This window comes from Rattus norvegicus, chromosome 4 (assembly GCF_036323735.1).
Source record: "Rattus norvegicus strain BN/NHsdMcwi chromosome 4, GRCr8, whole genome shotgun sequence".
NCBI lineage: Eukaryota > Metazoa > Chordata > Mammalia > Rodentia > Muridae > Rattus > Rattus norvegicus.
This window is the reverse complement of record NC_086022.1, coordinates 91,094,776-91,121,788: the sequence shown is the minus strand read 5'-3', so window position 1 is coordinate 91,121,788 and position 27,013 is coordinate 91,094,776. Positions and strand designations below refer to the sequence as shown.

Sequence of the window (27,013 nt, the reverse complement as noted above, 5' to 3'; positions counted from 1 at the left end):
CTGTGAGCCCTGTGGGGTTCTGGTTGGTTGGTATTGCTGTTCTTCCTATAGAGTTGCAAATCCCTTCAACTCCCCCAGTCTATTCTCTAACTCTTCCATTGGGGACTCCATTCTCAGTTCAGTGGTTGGCTGCGAGCATTCACCTTTGTATCTGTCAGGCTCTGGCAGAGTCTCTCAGGAGACAGCTATATCAGGCTCCTGTCAGCATGCACTTTTTGGCATCCACAACAGTGTCTGGGTTTGGTGGCTGTATGTGGGAAGGATCCCCAGATAGGGCAGTCTCTGGGTGGCCTTTTCTTGAGTCTCTGTTCCATACTTTGTCACCATATTTCTTCCTGTGAGTATTTTGTTTCCCCTTCTGAGAAGGACTGAAGCATCCACACTTTGGTCTTTCTTCTTCTTGAGCTTCATGTGGTCTGTGAATTATATCTTGGGTATTCTAAACTTTTGGTCTAATATCCACTTATTAGAGAGTGCATATTATGTGTGTTCTTTTGTGACTGGGTTACCTCATTCAGGATCATATTTTCTAGTCACATTTCTTAAGTCTGATATGTGAAACTTACTATATGTGCTTAGGCAGTCAACATAAAAGCCAATGATATAATTCAGTTCTTACAACCCTCTCCAGTCTGCACCCTTGTGATACCCCACAAAAACAAGACAGGGTGGAGGGCAAGGCACCCTCTGGGCTCAGAGAAGTCATTATTATATTGTCCACCAGCTTTCATATCTTACTTCTTATTTGCTTCTTGACACCTACTTCTTTTTGCTACATCTTATCACTTAGTGCTCTCCTATAAACTGAAGATAAATTATTTAGAACATAACTCATAATTAAGACAACAAAGGTGAGGTATGGTTTGAGATATAGGGCTTTCAAGACTGTCATTTGTCTTTAATTAAAGAGACATTTCGTGGTTTTTACCAAATGACAAATTATATGGTACTGCTGAGACAAAGAAGACAGACAAGAGACCATTCAGTGAGCATTTCTTTCCATTTGTCATGGTCTTAAAGATTGTTGAGAGTGAAGATAAAATACAGATGAGAATAATTCTCTCAAGCAAGTTGTTCTACTATAACTTGTTCAGGGTGCCCTGGCCCTCACCATTTCCAGTTATGACTTTAATAGCATCTGTCTCAAACAACACAACTTAATCATCTGATATTGTAATGCATAAATTAATAGTAATTATTCAAGGTACAGACATTACTGATAGCTCTTCCCCTCAAAATAAAATAATGAAATTATAATTGGTGACTAAATTAAACTGCATTCAGAATTTGTCCATGAGTTGCCACTTTCCATCTGTTACATGATTCGTACATAGAGCAACACCTGTGGGTGTGTTGTCTCTTGTACCCTGATGATAAATCCATGTAACAGTTTACAGACATGCAGCTAAGAAAGGGAAAACTGAGGTGAAATCACATCAAGGCGATCAAGTGAAATTTTCTGGGAGCAATTGCTTTACAGAAGAAACAGCTGACTATTCAGATTGCAGAAATGTAAATTATGTATTTAATAATTTTGGAATTAGCAGTTACCTCATATGCTGGTTAGTATTTGTCAACTTGAAGCAAAGTAGAGGTAGCAGATGTGGTAGTGCAGTCCTAGATAGTATGTATGCAGTTAAAGGACCGGAGGTAAATGTATACGCGTACACTGAGGATCTTGACATACTCGAAGCCATTGTTTCAGAGAAAGTAATGCGCTCTCTCTCTCTCTCTCTCTCTCTCTCTCTCTCTCTCTCTCTCCCCATTGTTGAAGCATCAATCTGTTTTGTTTGATTGTTTTTCTCTTTTTTTTAAACTGGATTTTTAAATTTACATTTCAAATGTTATTCCCTTTCCCGGTTTCCCTGACATAGGCTCCCTATTCCATGCCTCCTTCTTCTATAAGGGTGGTCCCCTCCCCACCCACCCGCTGCTTCCCGCTTCCTGCTCCCCGACATTCCCCTACATTGGGGGTGGGGTCTAGCCTTGGCACAATTAAGGATTTCTCCTTCCATTGGTGCCCAACAAAGCCATCCTCTGTAACATATGAAGTTGGAGCCATGGGTCAGTTCATGTATAGTTTCTGGGTAGTGGTTTAGTCCCTGAGAGCTCTGGTTGGTTCGCATTGTTGTTCTTATAGAGTTGGAAGCCCCTTCAGCTCTTTCAATCCTTTCTCTAATAACTCCAACTGGGGTCCTGTTCTCAATTCAATGGTTTGCTGAGAGCAAATGAGTTGTTGGGAATGCCTATGTATTTGACATGCTCTGGCTGTGCCTCTCAGGAAACAGCTATATCTGGTTCCTGTCAGCATGCATTTTTTTAGCTTCATCAATCTTATTTAGTTTTGGTGGCTGTATATATATGGGCCACATGTGGGGCAGGCTCTGAATGGCTGTTCCTTCAGTCTCTACTCCAAACTTTGCCTCCATATCCCCTCCTATGAATATTTTTGTTCTCCCTTTTAATAAGGACTGAAACATCAGCATTTTGATCCTCACTTCTTCTTGAGCTTCATGTGGTCTGTGGATTGTATTTGAGCTTTTGGGCTAATATTCACTTACCAGTGCGTGCGTACCATGTATGTTTTTCTGTAATTGGGTTACCTCACTCAGGATGATTATTTTCTAGTTCAATCTATTTGCCTATGAATTTCATGAAATCATTGTTTTTGATACCTATAGCTGAGTAGTACTCCATTGTGTAGATGTACCACAATTTTCTGTATCCATTCCTCTGTTGAAGGGCATTTGGGTTCTTTTCAGCTTCTGGCTATTATAAATAAAGCTGCTATGAACATAGTAGAGCATGTGTCTTTGTTGTATGTTGGAGCATCTTTTGGGTATATGCCCAGGAGAGGTATAGCTGAGTTTTCAGGTAGTTCAATGTCCAATTTTCTGAGGAATCTCCAGACTGATTTCCAGAGTGGTTGTACCAGCTTGCAATCCCACCAACAGTGGAGGAGTGTTCCTCTTTCTCCACTTCCTTGACAGCATCTGTTGTCACCTGAGTTTTTGATCTTGGCCATTCTGACTGATGTGAGGTGGGATATCAGGGTTGTTTTGATGTGCATTTCCCTGATGACTGAGGATGTCGAACATTTCTTTAGGTACTTCTCTGCCATTTGATATTCCTCAGCTGAGAAATCTTTGTTTAGCTCTGTACTCCATTTTTAATGGGACTGTTTGGCTCTCTGGAGACTACCTTCTTGAGTTCTTTGTGTATTTTAGATATTAGCCCTCTATCAGATGTAGCATTGGTAAAGTAATGCCTTCTCAACTCCGTGCTAAAAGAGCTATCAGAGTCAGATCACAGCATGAAGAGTTGTATGAATAAGAATGCCACCCAGAGTCCCGTGAGTCTGGTTCCAGCTAGTGGTAGTTTGGAAAGGAGTATTCAGTGTGGCATCCTTAGAGGAGGTATGTCACAGGGGGAGACTCTGCAGGTTCAAGAGCTATCTGTCATTCCCATTGTACTCTTGGTCTCCTGCTTTTAGATCAATATTCAAGCTCTCCATTATTCCTGCTGTTTTCCCCTCCCTACACCACTGTAGACTCTTAAAAGGCGGAAGTTTTTAGGACATGAGAAAGATACCCACCCTGTAAGGCATACACAATGAGAAGAAGGCAAGCATTGCTGAAACTACTTACTATATTTTTTTGCAAAATAATAAAAAATTTAATCTATAAAATATAAGATAAATGTTAGCTGTATTATCATTTCCAAAAATACTCAAAAAGGCACAGAATGTTTAATAAGTTGACTAATAGCCATGAAACTTTCCCTGCTTATACAGTTTCCCCAGTCATTGTTAGATTATGCACACCACACAGCACAGCTTGTCCTTCTCACAGCTCTAGAGTCCCTTGCAAAATGAGTGATGTCTGTGAAATGCACCCAGACAGCACACATGCAAAACACTAGAACATGTCCATTCCTGTTAACACATTTGCCTTTCTCATTGCGCTGCTTCTAGTTCACTGACCTTTCTTTTGCTTTTGGCTTCAGCTTCTCCTTCAGAAGCATTTGTGTGGGTAAGAACTAGAGCTTGCACCATGTCTGTATCATGCATTAAACAGCACTCAGGGCTTTGTGTCAACTACTTACTTTTATTCTTTTGCCAAGATCGTGATGCAGATTTGGTTGTCCTTTAGTGAAGTAGAGAGTTAAATCTGGATGCTGTACTGGGGTGGGGACATTCTTCATTTACAAATTGAACATTCCTCTATATGCTTGTTTTTTTTTAAATTGACTTCTTTCTAAAATATCATTTTAAATATGATAGACAAAAATTTCACTTAAGGCTGTGTTTATATATGTTCAAAAACATTTACTAAATACTTTAACAGAATTTTGCATATGTACTTACATCATCTTATTGATCATATTATTCAGCATGTAGAAATGTACCTCTGAATTTTAAACAATTTTGCAATTAGAAGTTACCTCTCAGGGTTGGGGATTTAGCTCAGTGGTAGAGCGCTTGCCTAGCAAGCGCAAGGCCCTGGGTTCGGTCCCCAGCTCTGAAAAAAAGAAAAAAAAAAAGAGAAAAAGAGAAAAAAAGAAAAAAGAAAAAGAAATTACCTCTCAGTGTTTGTCAAATTGATAGGAAGTAGAGATACGTGGGAAGAGGATATGTCACTTGAGGAATTGTCTATATTAGATTTACCTGCATTAATATTAGTGAATATATTTTTTGATTGACAACTGATGGAGGAGCATCCAGCCCATTGTGATTGCACCACCCCTAATCAGGTGTTTTTGAGTGTTGTAAGAAAGCAGGCTGAGCAAGCTATGGAGAGCAAGCCAGTAAGCAGCATTCTCCCCCAAGGCCTCTTCATCAGTGTCTGCCTCCGAGTTCTTGCCATGCTTGAGTTTCCACATTTGGTTCCCTAGATAATGAACTTCTAAACTGGAAACTGTAAGAATGTGAATTTGGTCACATTGTTTATCACAAAACAGAAGACTTTGGTTTTGTAAATTAATTATGTAGAGGGAATGTTTATTACAAATGTTGGTATCTGTACTTTATTACTGAGTACTTGGCTTCTAGGAAGTTATGTATATGATATGTTTTTTTTTTCAATTTTTTCAACCTATTTCCTGTACACTTAGCAAGCCTTTTTTCTTAAATAGTGCATTTTAAAAATCAAGATTAATAATTTCCCCCCATATCTTGATCTAAATCTTTTTCAATTTATATGCCATCGTGTCTTTTTATCTTCTACATTCTTCTGTATCTACATATGATTATTTTAGTTAATGTTCTTCTCTCCTTTTCTTTAGTCCTTTTTTCTTTGTTTTCTTGGTAATATTGAGGCTCAAATTTAGGTCCTTAAACATCAGAAAACATTGCTCTAATAAGAAGTATATCTTCATCCCTATAGGATAACTTTCACTTAAATGTGTATTACTTATATGTATGTATGTGTATATATATTGCATATATATGTATATTATGCATACATGTAGATATTTAAAAGGTTTTTTATGTGTATATAAAATTGTCAATATTAATTGCACAAAATGAGAGGTCTTATTATGATCTGTGGGTCTCCTCTCTCTTGGAGATCATTGGCAACTGGCCTAAGAGGCTGAGTGGAGCAGAGGAGGGTCAGGCTTCAGACTACCTTAAGTACAACAGATTGACTTCTGGGGTGAGCTTCAGTGAGACAGAACAGCTTGCACAGTAGTAGGGGTTTCTAGGGTGGGCGTACATTATTGGCTAGAACTGAGATGCTGGGGATGCTTCATTTACATAAAGAGGCATTCCAAGAATTATTTACTGGGAAAGAGGAAGATGAATCTGTAATCTGGCTGTAACAATGTGATTGTCCTTAGAAGTGAGGGAGAGAGTGATCCTAACTCATCCTGTCTTAGGATGAGATTTTCAGGCTTCCAATCACTTCTCAGCCTCACTCTTGCTCCAAGCCCGCTCTGCTGGCTGCACATGCTCACAATGATCTTCCCACATATGCATTGAATATACAGACTTATAGCCATCTTGCTATTATTTGTAGAGATGATCCTTTTTATATTTCTTTGTTGTTCTTGATGTTTTATTTTTGTTGTGAATAATCATTGTTCATGGTACCATTCCATAAGGACATTTTTATGTAAGTATGTACAACACGATTTTCCCCAATTTGTGTATGTATTTTCCTCAAGGTTCCCCTCCATTATTCTCTCTTTCCATTGCTCTTCCTCTCTGCATCTTTAGTAGAGCACTATTGCTTTTGTATTTTTTTATATTGCATGTCTGGGAGAAAAAATAATGCCATGTTTATCTTTGTGAGTTGTGTCATTTCACTTAACATGATGATCTGTCTGCTTCCCTACACATATCTTTTCATTCTTCTTTATTACCAAGTAAAACTCAGTTATGAAACTCTGTATGTGGGGAATTCTCACTAAGTTAAAAATAGAATTTCCAGCCATGCCACTTCTGAGCAATCACCAGAGTCAGCATACAAAATGATTTGCTGCATACCCGTGCATATTTGACCATTCAACCATAGAGTGTTATGGAATCAGCCAGATACTCACATATGGATGACAGAAGAAGAGACTCTGGTATAAATCAAAACAGGTGCTTTTCAAATGAACCTTAAACATGCAAAAAATTAAACCTAAGTGTATTTATTATACTGAAATTTTCAGCATTAGAGAGATTATTATTAAAACGGTTAACAAACTTACCTTTGATAATATGTGCAATAGTTATTTATTTGTTTATTAATGGTCCATGGCATAGATAGAATTATCTTATCTTACATACAGAACTAGTTTGAAAGTGCTCACAACAACATGAGGCCAGTAACTGAATTATGATTTAAATTTCCTTATGCATGAAATGGGTATTGAATGGCTGCCTCAGAGATGAGATGAGGTGAATCTGTACCAGAGGTTGGGCAGACATGAGACCTTCTTTCCTTTCGTTTGTTTGTTTGTGGGTTGTGCAGTCTCTGCTCTGCTGTACTTTCACAGCATTCTCAAGTCTGCACAGAGAACCTTACTATGCCCATGTTATCTCCCCTTTCCTTCTATCTGTAAATCAATATATATAAAGCATCAAAAAAGGTTATTATATATTGTGCAAAATCTTCATTTAGAAGAGAAAATTAAGTTTACATTTATCTGATACATAAAGGCACAAAACTTTTACTTATCAGTGATGCTTCTCATGATGTTCCCATCCGTGCTTGCAATGTGAGGTCAAATTACACATCTCTATTGTCTCAAGCATTTGTCAGATCTTTATGACATGAACCATTGTAGCTTATAGCTTTTTGAGCTACACAGTGCCCAGTTGGTGTCTATGATCACCCCTCCTGGAACAGCACAAGTCCATCATACTGCTGATTAACTCAGCTGGCTACCCACTAAAATCTCTGCATTTTTCCCTCCTGAACTCAACATGGACATGCCTGTGCTGACTTTCCTCTGGGGTAGTGAACAGGTCTCCCACTTACGTGATTTCTGAGTGCAAATGGTGGCTGTTTGTCTTCTGAGGTTATCTTTGTACATAAACTTCTGAATATTGAGAATTTTTAACTGACTGTTAGAAATCCAAGGACAGTTTAATATTTATGCATTCAATTCTTTTTTTAGGTTCCAAAACTAAGGAGGGAGTCGTTCATGGAGTGACAACAGGTAAGCTCTGTTGTCTTTTATCCAGGGGTGATATCCCTAATGCCTTCTAGGCTAACTGCACTTGACATATATAGTTCAAGATACAGTTGTAAAAGCCATTGTCTTCAGAGGAACCTTGGTCAATTTATTTTTATGAATCTATTGTTTTCTTTTAGTATGGGGAGGCTGAGTTTTGCTCCATAGACCAGAATGGCTTTTGCTTCAGCCTTCTACCTCGCCATATTACAGGCATCACCAACATATCTTCCACACCGGCTTCCTTTAAAGTTTACTGTTTATGAAGTATTTTAATAGACAAATATGAATTAATAACTTATAGCCAAATTTTCTAGTGGCTGAGAATGATAGCTTTAAATTTGTTAATGGTATTTAATTGTAATGGTTTGGTATTTGGATAGTGGGCTAAATAAATAAAATGTGCTGATGCTATTCTTTCTTTAAATATTTAGTGCAAACATTTCTGTAGTATGTAGTATTTGCACCATAAACTATACTGATTAGAACATTTCCTCTGCAACTAAGGCTCCATTTTAGAAAATATATTTAGTAGTGTGTTATTTAAAATAACTATGTATTTTTATTGTACTTATGTTCACTTAGCATAATTTAAAAAACAATTTCAGTAAGACTGAAATAATAAAGACTAAACTAACAGGATAAAATAAGATCAAAAATGACAAAGAGAATGAAGTGACTATGGGGAGGAAGAGAAACAGTAGAGTAATAAGATGAGAAAAGCAAAAGAGAAAAAATATAAACAATTTGCCATAATTTGGTCTTAGCCAACCCCCTAATGTGCATTTGGCATGCATCAGACTTCCTTCAATGGGAAGAGACCTGTCAGGAATGCAATATGATCGATCAGGAAACCTTGGCCATTATACCATGTAATATAACATTGGATTATAAAGCATCACACAGAGGCAACCTGTGTCTTCCAGTGGCCCTTTCCTGAGAAATATTTGCCAGCCATGGAAGAAAACAGCTCATCTCTTTTAGCACACTGATATAGAATACAGATGCAAAAGCAACACTGAAGCCCTTCTTTCAGTTGTTGTCCCACAAAAAAGTTCAGATAGCGAGAGAGTAAGCAGGCTCATTGGTTTCTGGAGGCTGAAACTTAAGCGTGACTGTAGTAGGATAGAGAGATTAGACAGGTAGAGACATGTCTAGAGCAATGGTGTTGAGGAGAAGCAATTGGTGGGGTTCAGAGTATGTTGATCATGCAGCATTCTCTATTGACAAGCTTGGAAATGTTTAATATTCCCTGAATAACAGAATATAAAGCATAAGTTTTATGCTGTGTGCGAAACAGGGGGTGAAACTGAAGGAGCAAGAAAGGGAAGAGGGGTATAGCAAGTTTATGCAATAGGCAACATTTTACAAATATTTGCTAGAGAATAATCTTCAGCAAGCTTGCATTTCCATAATTTTATAATGCTGACAATTTTTAAATGCTGTATCCATTTAGTTTGTTAAAGAATTTGAAATAATCCACAGTAAATAAAGACACATAATATAATATAACTCAGGGGTCTTGAAACATTTGCTACTGAAACTTCCTTTCAATATCTAACTGTGTCAAATGAATCTAGTGTTATAAAACACTATGAAAGACACTGTTAAGCAACCAGGATACCATGTGTAGTTGTAGGCAATGTGCATTACAATTCCACCAGTTAATAACCCTGACAGTAATATACAATATGAAATATACTGTCACAGTTAGTCTGGCTATGAATAAATGCATCGTGAAAGGAGGGTGTAGTAAGTACTATTTCTCCCCATTGCATATAAATAAATTGCTTAATTTATTGAGTAGTATTATTTAATATAAACCCTAAAGTTCAATTACAGGGATAAATGTTTCTGGTAATCCCCTCAATATGAAGATAGATGGTTTATTATACTGGGTATAAAAGGCATACCAGAGCTGCATCACACCTGTCCAGTAAATGTTTCTATTATTCTTAGTAATGTTTACACAAAGAAGCAGGAGAGCATCCTACAGCCTATACAATTACTCACCACTCTTGAAGTTCTCCCAAGATTTATGCCAGTAGCTTCTTTAGCAGGAATACAAACCTAGAAACTCTGGTGGTAACTTTTCTACTTACTAAATCCAATTTTTCTTAGCCAGATAACCCTTCAATATAGATGTATAAAATATCTTATATGCCATTGCATTATGTGAGGAACAAGACAACTCTGCCCATAATTTTAAAGAACTCCAAACATGGAGCTAGAGATAGGGAGACACTCAGTATATCACGGTAACATTCTCAGTGTTTGCCACTGAGATATAGCCAGCATGATATGGCCAAAAACGCATAGGGCCATGGAGGGAGAAACAGGCTGTGACACTTGAGCAAATTATGATACGGGACCGAGCCACTGCACGAACAGTAGATAAAGACTTTGGATTAGATAGAAGTCTGTTTATCAAGCAGGCAAAACTGACACATTGGGATAAACAAGTCAATTAGAGTTCTACCATATCTATTGATTGGGATGTAAATACTCTGATTCTGATTACAAGGTCTTTAGCCACAAAATAAATGCCATTTATTGAACAAAAAAGTACAAATAAGTTTGTGTCCTTTTGTCTTTTAAGGCAATGTCAATGAGTAGCAAAACAGGGTAAAAACCTTAAAGGCCAAACAAACGGACAAGAACAATAAATGAAACAAAACAAAAAAGAGATAATCCTATAGATGTTTATATATTTTTAAAGTTTATCTCTTATCATTGCCATATTTAAAATGTTCCTTATTTGTTATTAAGATAAAGCACTGATGGGAATCATGCATGAATTATACTTACTAAACAAATTCTGTGCTTTAAAACAACATATTAATGTTTTAAAATAAAGAAGTATGCATATAAAGTGAAATTATGGCTAGCAAAAAATATTACTATGCAAAAAGGCAAAACCTATCTTTGCCTTGCTTTGAGATTTTTCAACAAGAAAAATGTGTTCATCTGAAGCAAAACTTTTTTTATCATATTCTTGGAAGAAAAACATAATAACCTGAAACACAGAATTCAGCATGATTACAGCAATGTTTATAACAAAATTTCTAGGGAGACCCTGGCCTTTAAAATTAGACTGTGGATGCCCAGTGCACTTCTGGAAACCTACAGTATGGTAAGGAGTTTATATGCAGACTCACAGGGGTCTAACCTGAAAGACAGCTACAGAGTCTCTTATGTAAATGCTGGTTGCAATAAGCCTGACTGTTAGGCTTCCCCACACTGTCTGGTTTTAAGGGGTAATCTCTATGCCTTTACAAACCAACTTAACTTCAGTTATAAAACTTGTCTTTTCCAACATGATTTTCTTTGCCCACGACATTGAATTCTTGGCCTTTCTGGCTGATGCCATGAAGTGTATATAGGACAATAACATGTGAATAGCTCTGATGTGGTGTGATTCCTCTCCTCAGGGACCTTGGCAGGCTTTTCAGGAAAGCTTGAAGAAAAACACGTGTTATTTGCTTAGGTAGGAGAATAGAGGACAATATGAACTCAAAAACCTAACAGTCTGAAATTTTATACAAAAGCAAAAAAAATTGTAGTGTAATGAAAGGCGAACATGACATCCAGGTGGGAGACGCCAGCGTTTGTGGAAATAGGGTGCAGAGGTTCAGGCGCAGACAGCTTCTTTTATTTATTTGGTTAATGTAGAATTATTTTAAAAGTATAATCTTTTGTCTTTCACTTCTTGCATGGTACTATGGAGTCAATGGAAACAGCATTACTTTTATTTCGTGTTTCTATAATGTGTACATGGGACTAGAAAAGAAGGAGTGACTTAGCAATAGAACGTACTTCTCGGATGGGATGGAAAATTTTTGATCTAAGTAATTCTCTGCTTATAAGTCCCACCTGAAATACTCATAGCATCATCTCTGAATTTAACTTGCTTAAAGACATGTTAAACAACCATATTCCTTTTACGAAATTAAAATAAAAGTATACTCAGCAAATCTCTTCATTTTCACCTTAATAAAGCTCTAGATACTGTGTTATCACTAATGTGACTGAAATTCTGTCTTAATATTTTTGTTTGTCTGGAGAGATGGCTCAGTGCTGAAGAGCACTGGCTACTTCCAGAGGATCAGAATTTTGTCCTCAGCACCCATGCTGGGAGATTTTCACCCTCCTGCAACTTCAACCCCAGGGGATGTGACACCACCACCTAGCATCCCTGTGTACTTGCATAACTGTGCACATACTTCACCCTGCCAGAAAATATATATAATTAAAATTAAATATTTTTAAAAGATGCACCCTTTTTCTCTACCATGTTCCTTTGTTATCTCCAAAATCTATGAAGAGCACATATGTACCCATAGGTCCTTTGTATGAAAGGCGGTTTAAGGAAAGACTTGTTTGAGATTTCAGCTGTTAGGTTTGGGAATATATGCACCGCTGTGAGCCATGTTGGCAATGAAATGCAAGTCTAAATGTGAAATGCATTTATATTTCAAATTCCTTGTACATATTGTCTGAGGGCAATTTCATGCTCTAAATGACCCCGAAGGATTCATGTGTTTGAATGCTCGGCCATAGAGAGTGGCATCATTTAGGAGGTGTCGCTTTGTTGCGGATGTGTTGTGAAGAAAGTGTGTCACTGTGGAGGTGGACTTTGAGGGCATATGTGCCCACTCTGTGCCCAGTGTGGCACACGGTCACTTCTGCAGCCTGCAGATAAAGATGTAGAACTCTCAGCTCTGTTCTCCGGCACCTTGCCTACATGCATGCTGCCATGACAATAATGGCCTAAGCCTCTGAAACTGTAAGTCAGCCCTAATGACGTGTTTTCCTTTAGGAGCATTTCTATGGTCATGGTGTCTTTTCATAGCAATAGAAACCTTAACCATTTTAGAATAATTCTCAAAATGTAATAAAATTCATGCTATGAAGTTTCTGCTAGTATCACATTGGTGCTGCTCAAAAGTGAAGAATTTAGGAACATTTTGGATTTTGGACTTTCAAAGTATTGACGCTAGATATGTTTGAAGTGTATACTTAGAAGGGATAATGGAAGTGACCCTGGGAAGTGAGGTCCCAGAGCTGAAACCATGCAGAGGTGCTCAGACTCACCACTTGACACTGTTGGATGCAATGTTTTCTGTCCTCTCACTTCAACGCAAACCAGATCCAGTTCACTTGTTGTTATGGATTATAATTAACTTCTGAATATTTTCTAATTTGTGCACTAAACTCATGTTTAGTGTTTGGCTGAAACATGTCACTTCTACCTTGCTGTCCTGTTTCTTCAGACTCCTGTTACCTATGGTACATGTGCCTATAGAAGTCGACAGCTGCTGGAAGTGGAATTGGTCAGGTCTCTGTGACACCACCATCTTTTAATCTGTTGTCACTCTTGATTTTCTTAAGTGGCTGAGAAGACCAAAGAACAAGTGACAAATGTTGGAGGGGCAGTGGTGACTGGTGTGACAGCAGTCGCTCAGAAGACAGTGGAGGGAGCTGGGAACATTGCTGCTGCCACTGGTTTTGTCAAGAAGGACCAGATGGGCAAGGTATGGCTGCCTGTTTTATGCTACAGTGATAACCCTGGACACCATGGTCCTTGCATGCCTAAGAAAGCATGCATACGATATGAGGAAGGGCTGACTTTAAAAGGCTCTTATTTCGATGCACTGTTTTCCTTGGGAAAGGTCATGCACACTGTACAATAACCCCGATTGTTATAGTTTCTGGAGGAAAGCTACAGAACTGAACACTGTAGTAATCCCTAAGAAATCAGTGACATTTCAGAAAGAATGGCTGCTTTCATGGGAATGGTGGGTCTGGAATTCCTCTTTATGGCAATAGAAAATGTTTTCATGAGTAATTTCTAAATTTCCAGGACGAAGATCTTTTATCTGATTTCTTTGTAATGACTTAATCTCTTATGAAATGACATATTTGCATATCACATAACTACTCAGTACCAAACATGATTTTGCAAACTGGGCTACTTAAAGTGCATACCAAACACAGACCATGGCTTCATATGGTGATTCTTACATTATCAGAATTTTAAATCTGCTTCTGGATGAATATAGGATGGTAGTGACATATTCTAGGTATTCGAAAAGATGTTTCACAACCCTCATGATCTTACAGTAGGATAAGTTTTGCATTTTTATGTCACATGTCCTTTTACATTTTTTGAGGGACTCCAGCTTCCCCTGGCCGGGCTTCTCCCCGTGCTCTTCCCCCAAAGCATGCACTTTGCTCTCAGTTCCTCTTCTCCTGGGTCTTTGTTAAATGATACCTTCCTTGAAATGCCTGACTTATTTAAAGTTGGAACCATTCTTACCCATGAAAACCCTAATCTTTCTACTCTTATTTCTTCTTGTTCGATAAAGTGTCATTGTATTTCAAATAAATTAATAATTTACTTATTTTGAATATGTTGTTTAGATTTCCTTGTCTAGGTAGGCACTATCATAATGTAAATATTTATTTTGTTTGTTGATACTTCATGTGCCTAGGCAAGTTACTAACTACAAATTCAGCGCTTACTAAGTGCTTATTAAGGATAGAAAGAAGGAGAAATGACAATTTTCTGAGTATTAATAATCATATAGATGCTATTAAAACCTTTGGGTATTGACTGATTCAAAAGTTGTAATCAAATGGCTTCTGAAGAGGACATCATAAAACCCAAAAGAAAGACACTTTCATCTGTGGGCAGACTATCTCAGTCTCTCTTTCTTTATCTCAGTCATCCTAGGTGGCAAGATAAACTTCATGGATAAAGGACTGGGAAATCCATAATGTGCTTTCCACAGACAGTTCCATTGTTAGAGCAATTAAGTGCAATCCCAGATAATCTAGGGAGTGCTCAGAGAAGTGCGTTGCTAATGTGAACACAGGACTAATGAAGTCAGCTTTGTTTGAGTGTAATATGCTATTGTAGTAATCTTGCTTGTGGTAATAATTATATTAATGCCTATTTTCCATCTGAAATTGTAATAATATGTTTATCTTTACCATATTTCAAAATTTAAGAGACATCAGTTTAATATTGAGGAGTCTAGAATGGAATTGTAGATTCATTGACAATCTAATGAAAAAAAGGGAACCACTTGTCTGAAAAATATATGAACACACACATGCACCAAAGCACCAAAGGAAGGCCATCAACAGACCCTCAATTTAAAACCAACTCCTGATTGTACAATGAAGAATATGGGATTTGTAGAAGGGAGGTGAGTGTCAGGTGAGTTACCTGATGACCCTTGCACACATCTATCTGCGGTATCACTTGCCTAGCTATGACAGCAAGACATACCTTCCTTTGTCTATAGACTGGGTTGAGCAATAGTAGAGTTAGTGGAAAAACTTACTGCTTCCGAATGTATACAGGCCAGGACGTATGCCTCACTCCATTTCCCACGTTGCCTGCATTCAGAATACACATTAAAAGTCACAGATGGTTTATTAAAAACAGTTCACATTTTGTCAACTCGGACTCGTTTTCTACCTTTTAAAATACCACTCCTTAGCTTAGTATTCTAAAGTAGAAATCTAACAATGTTACAAAATGAAACATTTGCACATATCTCTCCTAAGGGAATTAGCTGTAGGTTCCTAAAATTTTCTAATATAAAAATGAAGCCATAAACAGAAATTGCAGTAAAAAAAATTGGGATGAAACCCAGCGGGTATGTGCTTAAATGGTTGATCTTTGTAGCACAGGGGCCATTTGGTAGCGATGAAAGCTTGTGTTATGTGCCCAAGCCCCTTTCTTATGCAGTGAGGGAGCTCCCAGTGCTGCTACTTTATCAGAAAGCTGATAAAGCCCAGTCCAGCACTGAAGCTCTGAATAGGTCTCATCACTCATGGAATACTCACATAAAAGCCAGTGAGTATGGCTGTATTTCTTGATGCTTATACATATCTAGAGTTTAAATAGAATTGAATTTGTTTCTAATGAAATTTGAGATATTTTATTTCATCTTTCAGATTCTAGTTAAAATTATCTCGATGAAAAGAAACAAGCACATATTCCTTTACTTTTTTCTTTATCTTTATTAAATTGGGTATTTCTTATTTACATTTCAAATGTTATTCCCTTTCCAGGTTTCCAGGTCAACATCCGCCTAACTCCTCCCCCTTCCCTTCTCTATGGGTGTTCCCCTCCCCATCCTCCCCCCACTACCGCCCTCCCCTAACAATCATATTCATTGGGGTCCAGCCTTGGCAGGACCAAGGGCTTCCCCTTCCACTGGTGCTCTTACTAGGCTATTCATTGCTACCTATGAGGTTGGAGCCCAGGGTCAGTCCATGTATTCCTTTACTTTTTTAACTGATTGTCAGTGACCCCGTTTGGCCCATTTGTAAGAAACTTGGAGAAGAGGGTTTGGATCAGTAGTGCTCATACACAGCTGTCTAATAGAAGGAATTAGCCACACTTTATTTTTTGGTTGTTGGAGTCTCAAGGATCAGGAACATTGGGGAAATCTAGAGTGACCTTGGATATACCCAACATGCTTTCTGAGGGTATTTGTCCTATTGCTTCCTCGATGATAAGGGAACAGGCACACTTTCTTCTTTCCTTCCTTTCTTCATATTTGTGCCTTCTTGTTCGGAACTAATCAGTAACAGTTCATTCTCGGTCCTATTATTTTGTAATTTCATCTCTGATTTGCGGTGCCTAAGGTAATATTTGTCCCCAACTTTAATAAGGTACAATTATTAAACTGTAGAAAATTGTATTTATCTTCTAACACATGTTAACAGCACAGTGTTATGTCAAGTACTCATACAACCCAAAGTTCTTGTAGTAATCAAGATATTTAACATAATCAATGCCTTAAATGACTTTTTCTCTTATTGTGCTAACAGTCAGGTATTATTAACTGCAAGAACTGTGTCACATGTTAAGTTTCATGGGTATTCCCTTCCTCCCCTCTCCTTATCCTTGATAACTTATTACCTGCATCTTGCTTTTTCTTCCCAGTCCCCAGCTTTTGGTAGCCACCATGCTAACCTGTTTCTATGGATTGGATGTTATTTTAGAATACGTTCTACAGAGAAGAGAGATCACAAAGTATGTACATTTGTGTATCTGGTTTATTTTGCATTATATAATGTCCTCAAGGTTTATCTATGCTGTGGCAAATGTAATTATTTCTCTATCTGTAAACACATTTTGAGGACTGAATAATATTGCATTTGTACACATCTTTTACTATAATTACTCTTTTTTGTAAAGTTTTTATTGGATATTTTATATATTTACATTTCAAATGTTACCCCTTTTCCCCATTCCCCCCTCTCCCATACCCCTCCCTTTTTTTCTATGAGGATGCTTCCCCTCCCACCCATCCACTCCCACCTCAACACTCTGGTATTCCCCTAAACTGGGGCATCAAGCCTTCACAGGACGAAGGGCTTCTCCTATTGGTACCAGACAGTACCTTCCTCTGCTACACATGCAGCTGGAGTCAGGGGTCCCTTCATGTGTATTCTTTGGTTGGTGGTTTAGTACCTGGGAGCTTTGGTGGGGTCTGATATTATTGTTAGTCATAGGAAGTTGCAAATCCCTTCAGCTCCTTTAGTCCTTTCTCTTACTCCTCCACTGGGGTCGTACTCAGTCTGATGGTTAGCTGCAAGCATCATCATTTGTATCAGTAAGGCTCTGGCAGAGCCTCTGATGAGACACCCGTATCAGGCTCCTGTCAGCAAGCACTACTTGGCATCAGCAATATTGAATGGGCTTGGTGGCTGCAGATGGGATGGATCACCTGGTGGGGTACATTAACCTTTTGTTTGTTTCCACATCTTAACTATTGTGAGTGATTTCTTTCTTTATACATAACAATACGATTATCAGACAATATGGTAGCTGGGATTTTAGTGTTTAAGGAAGTTGCATACAATCTTGGTAATGACTCAGTTATATTCCTAGCATCTGGTGCTCAAACTTCCCTGTTCTCTACATCCTTGTTATTCTTGCTGTGAGTAGTCTTTTTGATGACCAGTCTAATGGATATAATCATTGTGGTTTTGAATTGTATTTACTTAAGGATTAATGATGAATGGTTTCTGTATAGCCTTTGGTCATTTGTATATTTTCTTTGATAAGTGTCTATCCAGCCAATTAATTCAGTGTTTGTGTGTGTGTGTGTGTGTGTGTGTGTGTGTGTGTGTGTGTGTGTGTGTGTGTGTGCGCGTATGTGTGTGTGTGCTGTGTATGTCTCTGGTGTATATAGTATATATGTGTATGCATGGTGTGTGCGGTTTACATGTTTATATGTGTGTAATATGTGCATGTGAGTTTGTGTTTATGTAAATTTTTATTGGGTATTTTATTTATTTACATTTCAAATGTTATCCCCTTTTCCAAGTTCCCCCCTCTTTACCCTTCCCCGTCTCTGTGCATCTATGAGGGTGTTCCCCTAACCCTTCCTGCCTCCCTGCCATGATATTCCCTTACACTGGGGGGGTCCAACCTTGGCAGAACCAAGGGCTTTTCCTCTCATTGATGCCCAACAAGGCCATCTTCTGCTACATATGCAGCCGGAGCCATGGGTATATCCATGTGTACTCTTTGGATTGTGGTTTAATCCCTGGGAGCTGTGGTTGGTTGTTATTGTTCTTATGGGGTTGCAAACCCGTTCAGCTTCTTCAATTCTTTCTCTAACTCCTCTAGTGGGGACCCCATTCTCAGTTCAATGGTTTGCTGCTAGCATCCGACTCTGTATTTGTCATGTTCTAGCAGAGCCTATCAGTAGACAGCTATATCAGGCTCCTGTCAGTATGCACCTCTTGGCATCCCCAATAGTGACTGGATTTGGTGGCTGTATGTATATGGGCTGGATCCGCAGGTAGGGCAGTCTCTGAATGGCCATTCCTTCAGTCCCTGCTTCAAAACTTTGTCTCCTTATATCCTCTTGTGAAATTTTTTTTGTTTCCCCTTCTAAGAAAGAATGACACATCTTTGTTCGTCCTTCTTCTTGTGCTTCATGTGGTCTGTGGATTGTATGTTGGGTAATTTCGAGCTTTTGGGCCAATAGCCACTTATTAGTGAGATCATTCCGTGTGTGTGTGTGTGTGTGTGTGTGTGTGTGTGTGTGTGTGTGTGTGTGTGTGTGTATGTGTGTAATTGGGTCACCTCACTCAGGATAATATTTTCTAGTTCCATCCATTTGCCTATGAATTTCATGAAGTCATTGTTTTTCATAGGTGGGTAGTACTCTATTGTGTAGATGTACCACATTTTCTGTATCCATTTCTCTGTTGAGGGACATCTGGGCACTTTCCAGCTTCTGGCTATTATAAATAAGGCTGCTATGAACATAGTACAGCATGTGTCTTTGTTATATGTTGGTGCATCTTTTGGGTATATGCCCAAGAGAGGTATAGCTGGGTCCTCAGGTACAACTAAGTCCAATTTTTGGAGGAAACTCCAGACAGATTTCCAGAATGGTTGTACCAGTCTGCAATCCCACTAACAGTGGAGGAGTGCTCCTCTTTCTCCACATCCTCACCAGCATCTGCTATCACCTGAGGTTTTTATTTAGCCATTCTGATTGTTGTGAGGTGGAATCTCAGAGTTGCTTTGATTTGCATTTCCCTGATGACTAAGGATGTTGAGCATTTCTTTAGGTGCTTCTCAGCCATTTGATATTCCTCAGTTGAGAGTTCTTTATTTAGCTCTATACCCCATTTTTAATAGGGTTATTTGATTCTCTGGAGTCTAACTTCTAGAGTTCTTTGTATATATTAGAGAATAGCCCTCTACCTATTGGGCTAAATATATTTTACCAATATGTAGAATTGGTAAAGATCTTTTCTCAATCTGTTGTCAATAGTTTTGACCTATTGACAGTGTCCTTTTCTTTACAGAAGCTTTGCAATTTTATGAGATCCCATTTGTCTACTCTTGATCTTAGAGCATAAGACATTGGTGTTCTGTTCAGGAAAATTTCCCCAGTGCCCATGTGTTCTAGAGGATTTTTCCGACTTTGTCTTCTATTTGTTTGAGTGTATCTGGTTTTATGTGGAAGTCTTTGATCCACTTGGAGATGAGCTTTGTACAAGCAGGTAAGAATAGCTCGATTTGCATTCTTCTACATGCTGACCATCAGTTGAACCTGCACCGTTTGTTGAAAATGCTATCCTTTCTCCCCTGGATAGTTTTAGTTCCTTTGTCAAAGATCAAGTAACCATAGGTGTATGGGTTCTTTTCTGGGTCTTCTATTCTATTCCATTGATCTACCTACCTGTCTCTGTACTAATACCATATTGATTTTATCACTACTGTTTTTTAATACAGCTTAGGTCAGAGATGGTGATTTCCCAAGAAACCAAGTTTTTATTTGCAAGTGTTTACTTATTGGAGCAAGCTTCTGGGTTAGGGGTGGTGGCATGTGTCCATTAGTTCATCTTTAGAACTCCATCTGGTGCAGCTGTGCAGACTCTGCATATGTTTCCTCAGGCTGTGTGAGTTCCTATGTGTGTTGGTCCTGACATGTTTAGAAGGCCTTTATTCCCTGCTGTCTCCCATTCCCTCTGGCTCAGACACTGTTTTGCTCATTTTTAAACCAAGTTACTTGCTTTCTATTGAGCACTGAACAGATACACAATTTGCAAATTGTTTCTTCTTTTTACAAGTTACTCCTATATCTTGATAGTATTCTAATTAGCCATGGAGAAGCTGTCAGTCTGAGGCTCAGACCAATGGGGAGAAATTTTCCTTTATGCTTTGTTATAGCAGTTTTCAGGTATTAAATGTTGTGTTTGGGCTTAGGCCTACTTTCTGTTTTGTAATTGGCTGTTCAGTTTCCCCAGTGATGTCTATTGAAGACTTCTCAGAGCCGCCTTTCCCATTGTGTGCCTTTGACACTTTTGGCAAAGCTTGCCTGCTGTCAAGTCTGTGGGTTTACCATTCTCTGTTCCAGTGCACACATTGTGCCAGTATAATGCTGTTCTGGTTCCTCTGGTTTTGTAACAGATTGTTTTAATCTCCCATTCTGATGCCTCCAGGTCTGAGCTGAAATTCTGGTGTTATTGCTTGTTGCTCAAGGTGGTTTTGGATATTTAAAATCCTCTGATTTGACTCTTGCGGGTTTATGGTTTTTGTCTATTTCTGTAAATTGTAACACTTTTAATTTGGGGAGGAGTCACATCCCAAATCTAAGCCATTTTGGCTATATTGGTGATTCTTCAGATCCATAAATACAGGTTTTCTTCCCATTTACCTCTGCCTTCTCATTCTTTAAAATGAATGTTTTATAATTTTCAGCTACTTAGGCTTTAACACACACATTAAATTTATTTCTATGTTCTTTTTTGTTGATAGTCTTGACACTTTTGACACCATTTAACTAGAATGAATCACTGGTTTCTTTCTTAGGTAGTTAGATATCTGTATAAAACTGATTCTTAGTTTTGCACATTAACTTCATATCTTGAAACCACTTTACATGTTTATTAGTTCTATTTGATGTAATGTATATATCAATTTGCACATATAAAATACATGTATATGTTATGATTGTACTATAAACAGTCAGCCATAAACACTTAATGATATGAAATATGGAAGATTTTATGAATGACTCAGTAATAGGTAGACCTGATCTACAATGTGCTGTGTGTAAAAGCTTATCAGTTGCTACAAACTTAGTAAACTTGCTAAGCTCATTTAGTGGAAACTGACTAATATGCATTGGCACAAATAAAAGCTAGTAGTGATATTATGTACAACAGATGAAACTATTAACCCTTTTGACAAAGAAAGTTCTGGTTGTACCAAGAACGCTGGACGCCATGTTGTTGAGTAATGGCACAGTGTTTACAATGCAGAGTTAGTCACTGAGCATCTGTCTGGGACATCTGGCCTGTCTGTCTTTTATAGCTGCTTAATGGTGTTCTGTTTGAGCCTACTGTTCAAATCAACCATTGCTAAATAAATGGATATCTCTAGTTCAATTTAGAAAAGTTGTAGCCAGATGTTTAAACATGTTTAAAAAAGGTGTGAATGGACTGAATCAGTTTTGGAGTGTGCTGCCTTGTATACATGATATCACCCTGCCTTCCATCCTGTCCTTTTAGGTACATCCTATCTACATGCTAACTCATAGTTTTCACACAGGTGAGCTTGAAGTACCAAGAATCAGGAGTGTTCGTTATTTTTCTCCAGAATCAGAAGGTAGTTCTGAAACTTGATAATTTTGAAACATTCATCATTAGAATATAAATAATGTTTGAAGTACTCAATTTCAAGACAGAATAAAACACATACCATCTATAATTATCTCCTGATTCAAAAGAAGATAGCTAACTAAGGGCAGAAGGAACAGTGTCATATTTGGCATGGTCTTTAATGATAATGACATTCTTCTCCCTGCTTCCTGTTGGCATGATTGATGTGTGCACTGTTGCACAAATTAACTCTTAAACCCTGAAATCAAGCTTGATCAGATGACATACACTGCCTCTAGCTGATTCATTTTATCACAATCTCACAAAGAATACACAGGCCATAGGCAAATGGAGTAGCCTCAGACAACTAGTAACCATAATATTTTAGCTGTTTAAACATGAGAACATAAAACTGCTTTCACTCCAGTTCTACGTTCAGTGGTTTATAATCTGACAGCATGAAATATTCACAACACAGACCTTGAATAAAAATGTTCAGTCTAGACAATGGATTTTGTGGTTTACAAGAGAAATGCACTGTAAGGCCTGCATGGCAGTATGACTTTAAGCATACCAGTGGACAAATACAGGCTATACTATGCAACCACTTTACTTCTTCACAAATGCTGGTATAGATTGACCCTCTAACAAGTGCTACATAAGAACAATGACTACGGTTTCATGAATTGTTATTTTTTAAATTTTTATTGGTTATTTTATCTATTTCAAATTTTATCCCCCTTCCTGTTTTTTCTCCACTAACCTCCTATCCCATCCCTGTCCCCCTGCTTCTATGAGAGTGCTCCCCAACCCAGCCCCCTTCCTACCCTCCCAACCACACTCCCATGCACTCACTCCCACCTCACTGTCCTAGCATTCCCCTATGCTAGGGCATCAATCCTTCTCATGACCAGGGGCCTCCCCTAACACTGATGCCAGATAAGACCATCCTCTTCTACGTATGCACCTGGTGCCATGTATCCCTCCGTGTGTACTCTTTGATGGGAGTTTAATACTTGGGAGCTCTGGGGGGTCGGTGTCTGGCTGGTTGATATTGTTATTCTATTTGGTTTTATTGTTCACATGTGAACATTTATTGCTACTGTCTTCACATAAAACTTTTTGTAATATCTTTGATAGGGTTTCATTTGAACTGCTATCATTATATTTAAGGTGATTTCAAAGTTAAGGATTTTATTAAATTTATTTACTAAAGGGATTAAAAATGATAAACTCATCTTCACCCCCCCCACACTCCTACAATCAAACAAGTTAACATGTTTGCAATCTCACAGAATTACTACTCTTTATTTTTTAGTAACAGAGGCTAAAAGTTACTTTCTTGGAAAATTACTTGTATATACTGAATATTACATATTGTCTTTACATACCTGAACTCTCCAGACTTACTCATATAGTTGCTTGTATTCTTTTTAATGTCTTTCCACATCTCACTTGTATTTGTAACAAAGTGGCAAAATCTTCACATGGGGACAGAACCTGATTAAAATATGTTTGCATGATAGTCACTAGTCTTATCCAAATTCAAAGAGTAAGAAATCATTTGATTTGTTCCTTTTTTGCATGGAGGCTTTGATTCTAATCCCATAGAAACATAGCTTGTATTGTTACTTATCAAAATAAATGTCAGAACGTATTCTATACTTTTCCAAATATTCAACAATATACAACGATTCAGGATATAACACAATTATTGATATTTCCCTTGACAATTTCAGGAGTAGAAATAAAGTAAATAAGACTTGTTGTGTTGGCATTAGAATATATTATCATGAAAATTGGAAGTAGATGACATATATCATCAATCTATTAGGTGAATATAAATTGTCAATTCTGATATAAGGTAATTACTCCATATTTTTATTAATGACTTTTATTAACACTTTAATATTTAGGTATACTTTAAGGATCCGCCCTACTTTCTGGTGTAGTAGAATCATTAAATATATTTATAACATTTTCATGGTAGTATTTAATTTCCATTAAAACAAAAAAATGTAGTCTGGAATCAGTTGAATAGAAGATGATGAAATAAATGAAAAATGGGAAGAATTAAGTTTATTTCAATTTCCTTTATACCTTATCTTTCATTAGTATTTCTTATTAAAATAATCTGGCTAATTTATTCAGAACTCAGTTCACACAAATGAATACAGTTGCAGGTCTGTGTATTTGAGGAGTAAAATGAAATTTAGATTTTAACTATACTTGTGAGGGGATGAGTTTGAAAATTCACAATAACAAACCATCAGCAACACACATTCTCTCTCTCTCTCTCCCTCTCTCTCACTCTCTCTCTCTCTCTCTCTCACACACACACACACACACACACACACACACACACACACACACTTCTTTCTATTTGATTATTGAGAGTTCACACAAAAAATGAGAATAAAATTTAAGTATGTTATATGATTTCTTGTCATACTACTTTGGGGAATGCATACTCAGTTTAGCTTTGATATTTCAGATTTTGTTCAGTGAATTGTATGTTATTTGTTAAGTGTCTGGGGGTAGGCATGTGCTTCCTACTTTTGCCACCAAGCTTGGAATTAATCAATCTGTTAAACAAAGTCTAAAAATTACTACAATATTTCATCTTTAATTTTACAACATATGTAATTCAGATACCTTTCAAAATATCTCTGCTAGAACTTCTAGAATCGCTTATAGTAGCAATCATCTGTCCATGGAGGACAGCCACTGTAACATTGAGACGAAGATAGTTCAAACATGTTCTGGTTAGAGCTACTTCATACCTGCTACTCAATCCATTTTGACCACCATCTGGTCCTGGCCTTTAGCCCCAGTGTCTGGTTTCTATGCCCTGTTTGCTCAGGCATATAGAAATTGTGGCTGGGTATAGATGACAACTCTGTTCGTCATGGAGTGTGGCATTATTCTCATCTCTTTCACCATGCTGGATGAGGTCACCACACTGCTTTGAGCACTGACATTTTTATCCATGAAATATAATTGCTGAATGAAATGAGCTCAAAATGTTTTGTATCTCGATTCAGTGGCTTGAATTCTAGGCCACTTGTTTTTCAATTATTCATCTCCAGCCCCCTGGCAACTCATTTAACCTTTCTAAATAAGAGCTTGTCCTCTGTAATTGGCCAGTCAACTACAGAGTTGGAGTGAGAAGGAAATGTAACAGCAAAGACAATCAATCAAATAGATTGTAGCATAATTGTGGTATTTGTCAGTACAGAGCCTGATGTTCACATTTATATCTTTGGTTTACACATGTGATTATCGAGATCGTTTTTCTTAATTGTGTGGTTTGGCTTTGTTAAGTGGTTTAACACTGAAAGTAATATTCTTCAGAGAGGAGGTCACTTTATTTGGCTTAATAAAATTAGTCACATCCCTTGATTTAGTTTTTTTCTCATGTTGATGTGATTAAATTCCTCTGACTTAAGCAATATAAAGTAGAATGGTTTTCTTTGACTCATAATCATGGGTACAGTCTACCATGGCAGGGAAACTGGGGTAGCAAAAACTTGAAACATCGAGTCACTTAAAAAAAGAAAAACCTAGTCAAGTGCAGAAGGTGTTGAATGCTAACAGTTCAGTCATGTGCTCTTTTTATACAATTCAAGATCCTAGCCTAGGGTATGGTGCCACTCACAGTGGACTGGTTTTTACCAGTTCAGTTATCTAATCAATATAACCTCTTACAGGCATTTCCAGAGGCTAATCTACATGATTCTACATCTTATCAAATTTACAATTGAGGCTAGCAATAATACATTTGTTACTTTTTCTTAAATTTCTCAAAACCACTAGGTTTTATTAAATGATATCTTCATGTTATAATTGGAAAGGGTTCAGTTCAAATGACTTTGAGAAACACTGGTATAAACAAAGTTTTAAAAGTTATCTTTTAAATTGAAAAAAACCCAAGTACTTAGCATTATATTATAGGGGCAATATAAGACACTTATCTTTCTTAGTGGCTCTTCGCACCGTGCATAGAGAATAATTCTAAATGTTCATGAACCACAAATAGGAGATGGCTTAGATAATGACCCTCCTCACTCTGCTTTCCTCTTCTCAGTAATAGCTGCTTTGGATCCCAGATAAAAGGACATTCAGAGCAAGTAAATGAATGATAACTCAGCATGTTATATCATAATCTATTTTTTGGAGACACATTTTAAAACATTGTGAAAGAAGGACAAAGAAATATTCCCTGTCTTCCTGTGAGGTTTTGCATCAAATCCTGGAAAATATTCTGATAGCCTAGATGGTGAGTGGCCCATCTAGACCAACTATGAAATTGGCATCCTCTTCATCTCAACCCATTTCCTCCCAGACATTATAGAGGAACACACAGAAATGGTTTCCTTGTGCTAATTCAATGTGCTAGAAATCCTAAAAGTGGGAGCTGTCCCATAGAGAAACTCCACACAGACCTTCAAGAGATCTTATCTAAGGTCTATTGAACATAGGACTATGGTTCTGCTGAGAGGAAAAACAATAGACACACAGAGTGCTTTTGCTCTGCCTGGTGTTTGGTAGTCATTCCAGACTCCTCAATAGCTCTGTGACCACTCTTCTATGTGCTTGAATGGTGCCTCACTGGTACAGTCCCAACCTATGGCCTTTGGAAGGAGAGCCCTCTCCCTGCTCTTTTCTCCCTTATGGTAAGCCAGCCTACACTTCTTTCCAAGACCTAATTTGAACCCAGATAACCCAAGAATTTGTCACTGAAGTGTTGAATCTCAGGAACTGAGGTTGGTGTGGGAAGGACACACTGCTTTCTACTGATGCTCACATGTTGAGAATCTCTGTGACACAGGTTAAGAATGTATTGATAGAAGAATCCCTGGGAACACACAGGACACTGGTGGAAAAGCACGGCAAGTGCTTCTCCACTCAGTGTATTTTGAGTTCAAGAGTTTAACAGTTCTAGATTTAGATATAAGGTTATTTATCAAAACATTGATAATGATACATTTCTTAAATGCTAGAAGCTTGGCAATAGCCACTGGGCCAAATACATGATGGCTTATCCTATGTAATAATTACTTGAACAGAAAGGTGCAGAAGAGTAATGGATGGCATAATATGTTGCTCTTGCTTCATTAAGTGAAAAGACAAGATAATGAAAAAGTAATAAAGTTTGTAAAACTTTTGTTCTTAAAACACATACACA

The 27,013-nt window shown here is 37.7% G+C and overlaps 1 protein-coding gene across 5 annotated transcripts in view; it reads left to right on the top strand.

The window, feature by feature from the left end:
- Snca (synuclein alpha) overlaps positions 1 to 27,013 on the top strand; it is a 100,971-nt gene that overhangs the window by 5,656 nt on the left and 68,302 nt on the right. For all 5 annotated transcript variants that reach the window (NM_019169.3, XM_063285678.1, XM_017592500.2 and 2 more), the window contains exons 3-4: positions 7,609 to 7,650; positions 13,057 to 13,199. In NM_019169.3, the coding sequence (NP_062042.1) occupies positions 7,609 to 7,650; positions 13,057 to 13,199 (185 nt within the window). The remainder of the gene's footprint in view (positions 1 to 7,608; positions 7,651 to 13,056; positions 13,200 to 27,013) is intronic.